Source organism: Etheostoma spectabile, chromosome 5 (assembly GCF_008692095.1).
Source record: "Etheostoma spectabile isolate EspeVRDwgs_2016 chromosome 5, UIUC_Espe_1.0, whole genome shotgun sequence".
Taxonomy (NCBI): Eukaryota; Metazoa; Chordata; class Actinopteri; order Perciformes; family Percidae; genus Etheostoma; species Etheostoma spectabile.
Window position 1 is genome coordinate 5,021,185 of NC_045737.1, and position 11,203 is coordinate 5,032,387.

At 40.0% G+C, this 11,203-nt stretch overlaps 1 protein-coding gene across 5 annotated transcripts in view; it reads right to left on the minus strand.

The window, feature by feature from the left end:
* The window catches only part of ccser1 (coiled-coil serine-rich protein 1), a 133,336-nt gene that overhangs the window by 33,428 nt on the left and 88,705 nt on the right, over positions 1 to 11,203 (minus strand). For 2 of the 5 annotated variants that reach the window (XM_032515430.1, XM_032515431.1), the window contains one exon: positions 6,178 to 6,210. The exons of the other annotated variants lie outside the window; for them this stretch is intronic. In XM_032515430.1, coding sequence (XP_032371321.1) covers positions 6,194 to 6,210 — 17 coding nt within the window. In that variant the 3' untranslated portion in view covers positions 6,178 to 6,193. The remainder of the gene's footprint in view (positions 1 to 6,177; positions 6,211 to 11,203) is intronic. 5 annotated transcript variants of the gene reach the window in all.

Sequence of the window (11,203 nt, forward strand, 5' to 3'; positions counted from 1 at the left end):
TCTTGCATGTTAATCAATAAGAGTGCTAGCAGCAAGAACACACAAACCATACACAAACAAACATACAACCAGATAGCTTATCAAACAGCTTGAACTCACACTAAACTTGTGAACTCTTAGCAGTGTAAAATGTGCTATTTTAAAAAACACATTTTTATGCTGCCATCCGATGCAGTAACAGTCCAATCACTTGTGATCAGTTGTTCAGTTCACTCAACAGTCAACACAAAATCTCAGGTTTTTGTGTTGACATCAACAATAGCTCTGTCTGGCAGTGTCTTATATTGTGTTAGTCAGCCTACACTGTGTTAAGTATTAACAGTACCAAAAACTCTCATATCGGTGAATCTGGAATCAGAATATATAGTGCGTGTGTGTGCATGTGCATGTGTGTGTGTGTGTGTGTGTGTGTGTGTGTGTGTGTGTGGTGTGTGTGTGTGTGTTGCTCCTGTGTGGTGTGTGTGGTGTGTGTGTGTGTGTGTGTGTGTGTGTGTGTGTGTGTGTGTGTGTGTGTGTGTGTAGGATGGATACCGAACCGAGCCCGACGGGACCCGACGGGACCCGACGGGACCCGACGGGACCCGACGGGCCGGGCCGGGTTGAACAGATTTTTAGAAAGGATGCTCGGGTTCGGGTCGGGCTCGGTCCATCAGCGCGATAAGGCATTGAACATTTTGAATTAAAACCTTATTATGTAGTAATGGCGCTTGTTGCCCGTGTGCATTGATGCGCTCATCTGTTGACATTTCCGAATGCCTTCCTACATTGCTTAATAAAAGCGGGCTTTCCACACAAACAAAAGTACATGTGTCATTAGTATGAGAAACAAATGCTTTTTAACTGTGTCGGGCTAGGTCGGGCTCGGAATGAAATATCTTAATGCCTGTCGGGCTCGGGTCGGGTTTGGTTACTGCTCTGTCGGACCCGGGCCGGGCTCGTACAGAAAAATCCGTCCCGATCCGCACTCTAGTGTGGGTGTGTAAAATACCTGGACGTGAAACAACACAGACACCTGAAGACTGACAGATCAAAGGTGTCAGAAAGCTAACCTGTCTGTGTCTCCTATCCACACGTCTATCCCTCCTCCCTATGACCCTGCTCATAAATGTCAACTTGTCTTTCTCTTTCTGTCTCCAACTCTCACACTGATCCATCCATCATTACCCTTAGCCTTACACTAATTAATATGCTTTCCCTACCTGCTTTGCTCTCACTCTCTCTCATCCATCTATCCATCCATCAATCCATCATCCTTGCTGGCCTGCCCAGGTCATTACCAACTGTGATGATGGTTTTGTTCCTCTAATTAGCCTAATTATAGCTGTCAGTTATAACCTGCTCCTCTGCAGGGACCTTATGATCCTACTGTGACTCTATCTGACCTTGGCACTGAGTGTGGGCATGTGTGTGATACCTCTGTGCCCATGGCTGACCTCAACACTGCACTACACTCATATTGTACCTTTCTCCACTTCGGTGTTATTTTCTTTCTTTGTCTTTCAGTTTATTTTTTATATGTATTCTTTTCTAACGGCCTCAATTCTTTTTAGCACTGCTCCTTTTCTTCTTTTTTATACTTGTCACCTTGGCCTTAAATCACCAATGTTTGGTTAAGATAAAGTACAGTCTGACATTACAATTTCACGACTAGCCCATTCAGTTCTACGTTGTTCTATGTTGCTGTTGTTTCACGTTTAATTTGCTCTCTAACCTAACGTTTTTTTCCATTTTAACGACCACAGTGAATGTAAGCTGTGAATGTCCAGTTCAATTCCATTTTATTTTATTCATAAAAAGGACTTTCAGAAAACAAAACACACCCACTGCCAGCTATAGTGGAAGCCATCAGATCTTTTCTGTCTCCACGTTATTCAATGGATTACATTTTTTGGTAATTAAATTGTTCTGTACTTGTTTACAAATCTGTCTTGGACACTGGCGAGCATATCAGCACATGCCTAGCTGTACTGTACTGACTGCTAGCGAGGTCAACGTAACATCATTAACAAAACTTAAAATTATTGCTAATGAAGGGAAACAAGACAGGACAGAGTGTCAAAGTATCATAACATGTTGGTTTTTTCATTACCAATAAATGTGCCTTGGTATTATGTGTTTTGTATTTTGAAGTAAAGAGAGAGTTGCTTCAGGAGAGGAGTTAATGAAAATGAGATAGTGTTGGGTCTCTGACTTTGTGCTGATAACATCTCACGCTGCACCTGCTCTGTTCTGTTCTGTGACATAAATGTGCAGCAATTATATAATAATGATGAATGAGAAAACATACTGTGATTAACCAGTCTTCAACCGGTAGATGCAATTAGGTTACAGTATTGTTTAATTCAATTATACAATTGTTCTATTCTATGTGCTTTAACAGTAGCAGAAGTTTCACTAATCCTTTGTGCTCTATGCCATAATTAAGATTAAAGTATGCTTAATGCTTACTAATTCATACTGGCTCAGAGCTAGTGTGTTGGTGAGGGAAGTCATGTCTGTATACGTTTTTTTACGATGAGTGATTTGTACATTTAACTGGATGGGTGAGAGAGCAGGTATGGGTGAGAGAGTGGGGCCAATTTCTACACTGTATCGATCTTTATGAAAACATTCCTGTCTAAATGTCTGGTATCTCTTCCTCGGTTTTTTTCTTGCATTTAATTTCTTTTACTTTGCCTCAAACCCATGCAATCACCCACCCACTACTATCTACGCCTGGCCCTTCCTCATTCTTGCTCTCTGCATGTGCTCCTGTTTACGCCCCTCCTTCCCTTGCTCTCTCTTGCAGGCATCTTTCTGCTTTCATGAAACAGATGTCCCTTTATTGATAAAGACCTGGTCTACCACAGTAATGAAGGAATGAGTAAGCATGCACAAAAGAGAGGGCAAGAGGATGAGTACAGAAAAATAATATTTAACATGTACAGTATGTGTGTCATTCTTCAAACCAGAACACATTGCACTACATCACTGACCCACCCACTTCTGTTTCTAACTGTAAGAAAACACACCTACATGCAGCTGCAGCTAGAAACAAGTCACTTCATTACCTTCCATTAGTTTTAGGACTAGTCTCATTTTGTATGGAATGTCTGGCTCCGACTGAATGTTAAAAAGCATGTAAGTCCCTGTAAGCTAAACAAAACATAAACTGGGGAAACTAGCCCCCCGCTAGTGTGTGTGTGTGTGTGTGTGTGTGTGTGTGTGTGTGTGTGTGTGTGTGTGTGTGTGTGTGTGTGTGTGTGTGTGTGTGTGTGTGTGTGTGTGTATACTTGTGGGGTGGGGGTTCTAGACAAAATATAATCCACCCGTGGCAATACTTTAAAAGCAGCCACATTTTGCAAAGTCAATGGAAAAATAAAAAACAATTACTTAAAAAAAACAAAATGAATACTACTGCCTGCAAACTGTATTTCAGAGAAATATTGTGTAAATAATTAGTCAAACTTAATAAATAATACATTAACAAAGACCAATCTGACTTTTAAAATTATAGCAATTTCACCCAGACAATACAAGGATGTTTTTAAATTAAAACCTTTAAAATGTCACATACAAGCTGTGTTCCCTCTAAATTCAGATTAGTTTACTAGAGTGATAACACTGGCATGATCATAGGCATCAAAGGGGTAAATGAAACAAGTATGGTATTTTAGAGAAATATTAAAATACTAAGATATACAGTATATTCGTATATCGCAGCAAAGCCTAAAAATGCCGAGATATTATTTATAAGCCCAGCTAAACAAGAATGTCCAGGAATGGAATGAATAACCAAATAGAGGATGTACCTGAGGCTGAGGCACAGCATAAATCCCTCATGCCCAGGAAAGTGTACTGTAGCTAAAGGAAGTGCTTGGTTAGTTTCACAGAGAGTTTAAGTAGCTTCCTGTTGTGCTCTAAAGATAATCTTATGTTTTATCCCTTTGAGATCCCCTCACGCTAAGACACACCAGCTGTTCTCCCACTCTCACACACCAACACAAACTCTTCTCAAATATGGACACCAATACACATCTTCAGTCCGACAAATACATAGATGCTTACTAACACATGCACACCTTTCAATAACTGCCCATGAAATTATCTGCTTAAAGCTACATGCACTGTCTACTAATACTAGAGATGGATTATTCAATCAATTGAATTCAAAGATTTACTCTAACCCTAAAGCAAATCAATTGACCTGTGAACTGAGAAGAGGGGCAGATAGATATGGGGATCCAGGGAAAGCTGAAGGCTTTGAGGCCCACCACACTCAATATAATATAGTGTGCCCCTTAGTTGTTATCTCCCTCTGATCCAGTCTAATTCTAAAGTAGAAAATCGAATGCCCTCGCTCTAATTTCAAAGAGCTTACTGGCTTTGTTGTTGTCTGAAAGCTGACTACCATTGCCTGTGTTTTGTGCTACCCATTGTTCTATTTGTCACATTCAACATCTTTTATCTAATCATCAGCTCTGCAAAAACATGTCACATCGTTTGCAAAGGGACTATCACATTTAAACTTCCATTGAGCCATCCCTCTGAAGACAAACATGCCCTTGCTCTCAGTATTGAAATATTTCCACGAGAGGCAGATTCGCACAGCTCCAAACAGATTAAGTTAGAATCCTCAGTGCTTTCTTCATTACATCATTTGCCCAACATTGGACCGTCTTGACTGGCCAATTTAAAAACAAAAATCGGACTCAGATAATTTCCTCCAATTTAGGCTAATGTACAGAGAGGACACGCTTATCAGCCTGAGCTCATTGTCAACACTGTCTTGTTTTGCTGATGAAAATATTGTAAGAAAAGGCTAAAAAAAAAGAAAAAAAGATGACAAACAAGTACTGAACTAAAACTATTATTTAGTGAGCTGACATTATTGCTTAATGCAAAAAGCACACAATGACCTTTTACATTGTAACTCTGTTAACAGTGTGATCATTACAAACACAGTGTCTTTAGCCTGAACAACATTAAACAGATGGAACAAAGGCTGAGTCTCACATATACACACATATACATACATATAAATACTCCATGATTTGATAAGTGCTGTTCCACTAAAAATGTAGATTTTGATACAGTGACAAATTTGACTTGAGATGAGATATGACACCTAATCCTGCCAACAGGGCAATGCAAACACAGCCATGCAAATAACCTGCCATCACTCAAAACTGCCAACCTGTGGCTTTTCTCAGTATGAATTACCTGTAGACAGGTAGTTAAGGCATGCAAATCACTGTTAAGTCAAACTGATTCCTTTCTATAAATCCAAAGAGAATCAAGTATGATTGACACAAATTAATAATTGCTAATGAGGAATGAACATAAAAATGATTAATGCTGATTGATGTGGTTATTTTGAGTACATTAAACATGACATAATATAAATTTAACATTGCATTATGAGAGACAGCAGATGAAGGTGGAAGACAATTTTCAATCAACATGTACAGTACAGTTCATGTTATAGACAGTAAAACTAGAAATCAACATCTGAAATAAATTACATCTTTTATTCTGATAAAATCTACCCACTTAAATCATTTATCAAGTGAATTAATTTCTCAATAGTCTAAAGTAGCTGCCTTGCTATATTCCATCACTGTCTTCTTTCTTTTTGTAAAGTCTCACACATGTTGTTAGACTATACAGATGGAGAGGAGAGGAGAGGAGAGGAGAGGAGAGGAGAGGAGAGACTTGGCAGAGATGAGAGAGCCACTTAAGAGTACTGAGACCCTATATAGAATTAGATTGCTCTGGAATACACCCATGTGGTCACATTTACCATAACGAAGGTAAATCAAATGTTCAGCTGTCTTGATTGGATAGAGAACAGGCTAAGCAATGAATGGTTAGATAAATAATGGATAGATGGCAGATGGCATATACAAACCTGGGCCAGTTGTGAGCTTATCCATGCCTAGAGGGCGAATAGACCATTACATAGTCTATGGCCTGCCAGACTAGATCAATCAATTACAAAAAAATAATGGAAAGCTGAAAAGAAGAAAAAAAATGTCCAAGATATTCATATGGATTTTTATACCCTGTTTTTTATGATGGTGCCCTCGTCTGATATAAAATATTATATAGCTGGAATTGAATTAAAAAATAAAAACATTGAGAGAAAGCAATTTTCAGACCCAGGTTTGTAGTTTGACCCAATCCAGACACCCATACCTGTTTCATTCCTCCGTCATACCATGCTGGTTACTGCTTCCGGACAAATGGAGGTGGACATATGGATGGAAAAACATAAGAGAAGACACAAGAGAGATGGCGTAATGAGATGAGTAAGATGGATCATAAGCATGGAGTACACATAAATGACTACAAGCACATTGATGAACATAGATGGGGAGGCACGCAAAGGAACATGGAGATGTGTTTGAGTGGATAGGAAACAATATCAGCAAAGGTCACAAACATACACACACACACACTCTATTGCCCAATAAGTGAAGTGTCTAGTAGTGAGCATACCTAAAGCCATTTGAAGAGAAAAGAAGAGGGAGCTGAAGATGAGACGTCATACCAAAATGTTTTGATGATTGAATGGATGATCAGTTTCGTTAATATATGGTGCTTGGAAGTCTCTAATGACCCACACAAAACACAGTTGAAAATGAAATCAGTGTACATGTGACACACCTACACAAACATACATACAGGCAATAGCCACACACAAAGAAGCAGCATTATCAATAAGGCTACAAAAGTGTTCAACACCCTAAGTTTACTTATACTTGTGTATAGGGATGCATGGATCCGACTTTTTCAGTCCCGATAGCGATACCTGGGCTCTGGGTATCGGCCGATACCGAGTATGCATCTGATACCAGTCTTAAATTAATAAGCTGTATGCCTCTCTGTGTGGAAGTGACAGGGGTTGTTCTTTCATGTGTAAGGCAACACCGTGCTTGACTTAAAGAGTGTTTTCCTAAATTTGTAACTGAGATGTAACAAATAAATACATAGGTATACATTTACTTAATTGTGTGTTATTATTCAAATAATAAATCGTGCACAGCAACTTGGTAAAAAAGTATTAAAAAATGAACAGGAATTACAATTCATGTGTAGTGCTTTTAAATCCAGCAACAAAATTGTCAATACTTCAACAGGAATTGAAATTCCAGTATATAACGTATATAAACATAGAATTCAATTGAATAGTTGGCCCCATTGTCACAAATACATACAAAAGGAAATATAGCAGCCAAATAAATGGTCTGTGTAATACACATCAGGGTTCCTGTTCAAAAACGTTAATGCTGGTCCATGTGTTCTGGGAAATTTCAATGTCCCGGACGCATTATTATGGATCCCACATAACTTCTAGGCAAGTCCCGCCCTATGACGCAGCATGATTGGTCGGGAGATAGGACCAGAACAAAGCAGGTACGTTATCCTGCCTAAGCATGGACACCTGAGCAATGGTAGCATGTGAATGTCTTGCCTAGAAGTGTGGGTTTCATAATAACGCATAGCCCAAAAGTAGGCTAATTTTGATTATACATTATATTTCAAATAAAAGACTCACATGCAATATAACAACAGTAATTACCGGATAACCAAAGCCCTGATACTTGTGTATGATGATGGCCTGAACCAGATCTAATACACAGCAAAGGTTCTTTTAACGGCAGTAAATGTCTACCTCAGTTAGAGCAAATGTGTATCCTTACCCTCAAGCCTGCCACACAAACACACAACCATCAGAAGAACACGCATTCATATAGTATATTCACGCAACAAACACACAATAGAAATGCAGTAGTAGTAGTAGTAGTAGTAGGAAGAGGATATAGAAGAAAACTGTGTCAGTAGAAGTAATGGTGATCTGAAAAAGGAAGTGATGAAGAAGAGCAAAGACAGAGAGAAAGAGCTAAAGAGACAGAGAGAGAGAGGAGCCACAACAGGCAGCAGCACTTGGAGAGGACGCCAAGACAGTAGGAGGTCTGGAAAAGGGACAGAGAATGGTGGCAGATGAGAGGAGGATCAAAGAGCCAGACGACAGGATGAAGGGTGGAGATGCCAGATCAATTTAGGATTTCTGAAAATGGCCACATACCCTATCTATAGGTGACAAGACATACCTACTCAGTACTTAAGTTTCTGGTAACGCTGTGTGCAGCAATAACGGTGTTTTTATTGGCGCAAAAATTTATACATACAAACATACATACATACATACATACATACACACACTGCAAAATATACGCAATAATGTCTGCTTAAGTTAATTAAATAACAAAAGGCTAACCACCTTAACAAATATAAGCATATTTTGTGTTTGGAATATACTACACATAGGTATGGACAGCAGAGTGGATTATGCTGCTGTTGCTTTTGAGTTCTCACGGTGAAACTAGGTGGTTTTGGAATCCAGTAAATGTCTTAAAGCCCACCAGACTGCAAATGCCCGCCTCCACAAAGAAGCAAGCTACAACCTTTTCAGAGCAACATTCAACTTTACAGGCGGTAAATGTTTCATACTTCTATTGTAAGAGATTACATCCTTTGACATTTTAAATTTGTGAGTAATTCTCATCTGGGACACCCTTGTCAGTCTCTCTGCCTTTTTAGGGAAATCAGTTATACATTTCAATGATTTCCTTTTCCATTGATGCCCTTGCTTTTAGAAATGTCAATATTAATTTGATCCCAAATGTATTTGATTTCATGCATTAATCTAGAATCCACCCGATAGTGCTGCCTCTATTTAAGACATATTAGTGTCAGATTTATGCACAAAGAAAATAATATCTCTGATTAGATAGAATATTCACTACAAGTCTGCTCATTTCATTGTTACCCTCACTATTTTGATACATTTAGAGCTGTAGAATATTCAAAGGACGGGAACTGTTATTAATTAATCATTCAAGGTGAATACAAGTAAGATTTCAGGGCAGCAGTAAAGAGAAAATAGGGCATACAATTACAATAAAGGGATGAGCACAGTGTCACTGCATTAACTAGAGGGAACATTATATATACGCAAAATATGACTTGCTGATGACAACATGGGAGAAAAAAAGAGATATAAGCAAAAAAACAAGGAAGTGCGGGAAGGAGACTCTTGACTCCCGAGTTAAAATGTTAGTCTAGTCTCCACCTTTTGGAACATGTCTAAAGGGGCTGAGAGCCAACAGGTGCACACACACGCACACACACACGTCTGCTGTTGTCAATCTCTGTGCGCCGCTTAAGCTTTTTCCCAGGAAATTCTCCATAGTTCTTAATACTGCAAATGAAAGGACTTTCATCAGTGGGCCATACCCTCAGTCAACTGATATTCTTTGAGATTTTAACTTTGAATTCTGTGGAAACTGTATGTGTTAAAATAGCAGCTCAGAATTCACCTACCTACCACTTAGTCTTGGCTAAGTTTTACTATTATCATATGGTGTATGTAATTTCAACAGCTGTTAATGTTTATTGGAACTCATACACTTTATTCTCTTCCGCAGTCCCCCCTTTTTTGTCCTTCATTTCCTTTGTCCTTGACTGCTTCTCTTAGTTTTCTTTACTTCCTTTTTCTCCTCTCCTCTTTCCCATCCTGTCTTGTTACTTTACCCTCTCTGTCACTCTTTCTCCTGGCCTTCTTAAATCCTCTCCTCACATTTCCTTTTACATCACGTCCTTCCTTCCAGTCTTCTTCTCCCCTCCTGTCCCCCTCCTCCTGCCTACTTCGGTGTACCCAGTGTCATTGTTCGGATAATTATTTATTAACGTGTTTATGTCGCCACCGTCCCTGTCTGTTGCTGCCATCTGTGCCCAGTTAGATGCCCGCCTCCCTGTGCCGTTCTGCCCTGCCCGTGGGGGGAGAGAGCCATACATGGGGGCACAGATCAGAGACTACCACACAAACACACGCACACTCTCTCTCTTTTTCTGTTCTTATTTCTTTGAAACCCACACACCTTCTGCTGAAAGCCCCCTCCCTCAACTGTGTTGCCCCTGGGGCTAGGTGGGGTTAGTACGCAGCAGTAGCCACCACAGTCCCTTCTGTCCTTACCTGTTATGTTCTGTTTGCTTTGTTCTCTTTTGTCAGCACTACGTATAGATGAAGGAGGTGGTAGCAGGGGTAGTGCTACTTTGATAAAGTTATTTAGAGGACACAGTAGTAAGGCACATATAGACAACTAATTATGGATTAACTGAGAATGCTTTATCAAGCTTTGATGGTCATATTAGGTGAGTTAAATGCATTGTATTGTTACCCACCCCCCCAGCTTTTACAAAAAAGGTGTGTTTGGTAGCTGTGAATAGCTTGGGCTATCTGTAAACATGAGTAGAAAATGTTGCCTTGACCAAAACAAATCCAGATTTGTGCTTCTGCTTTTAATTTGGGTGTTTTGCGAGTGGATAATTTTATTGAATATAACATACTGAGTGGTGATGTATAACATGCAAATGCAACCTGAGCCCAATCCTAAATGGTTTAAGCATTGCCATCCTTACCATGTTGTGATATGACAGAGGGATGAGGAAGAGTGGGGGGAACAAAGAGAGAGGGGGGAAAAAACACAGAGAGAGATAAAGAAGGAAACGAGGAGCGTAACAGAGACAAAAGATAGAGAAAGCCCGTGACACTGCAGGGGGGGGTTGTGATCATGCATCCTGGATATCAATAAGTAACCAGAACAAATATTCTCAATTTCTTCTTCTCCTTCTCTGCTCTTCTCACAAGCCATTCCAAGTCCCCTGTTGTCCATTCTCTCATCATGATCTCTATCTGTTGGCTTCTTGGCAGTCCATCTCTCTCATCTCCTCTCCTCCCCAAGGCAGCTTCCTTTCATCCCCTCTTTTTTTTTGCTCCATTTCTCACTGCATTCCTACTTCTATCTAACTAAACTTCTCTCTCGTGTCATTGTGTCTGTCCGTACATAAGCATGAGTCTAACTTTCTTTCTCTGAGTAGACTACTAGGAGGGTGGGCAGGCAGAGGAAGTCTTCCTGGTAGCCTCTATCAAGGAGCGGAGAGGAGTATGGGTACTTCCTCAGGGAGAGTGCCCCATTAGTGTGAATGGTACACAGGAGAGCATGTAGAGACTTGTGTATATGTGTCTGTTTGAGTGCCTCTATCTATAATTAGGAGTCACAGCGAGTAGCGCTGTGGATCAGAGTTAGATAAGTGCTTTGGCAGTTAGCCAGCACTGAAGCTAGCCTCATGTGCGCATACACACACACACACACAC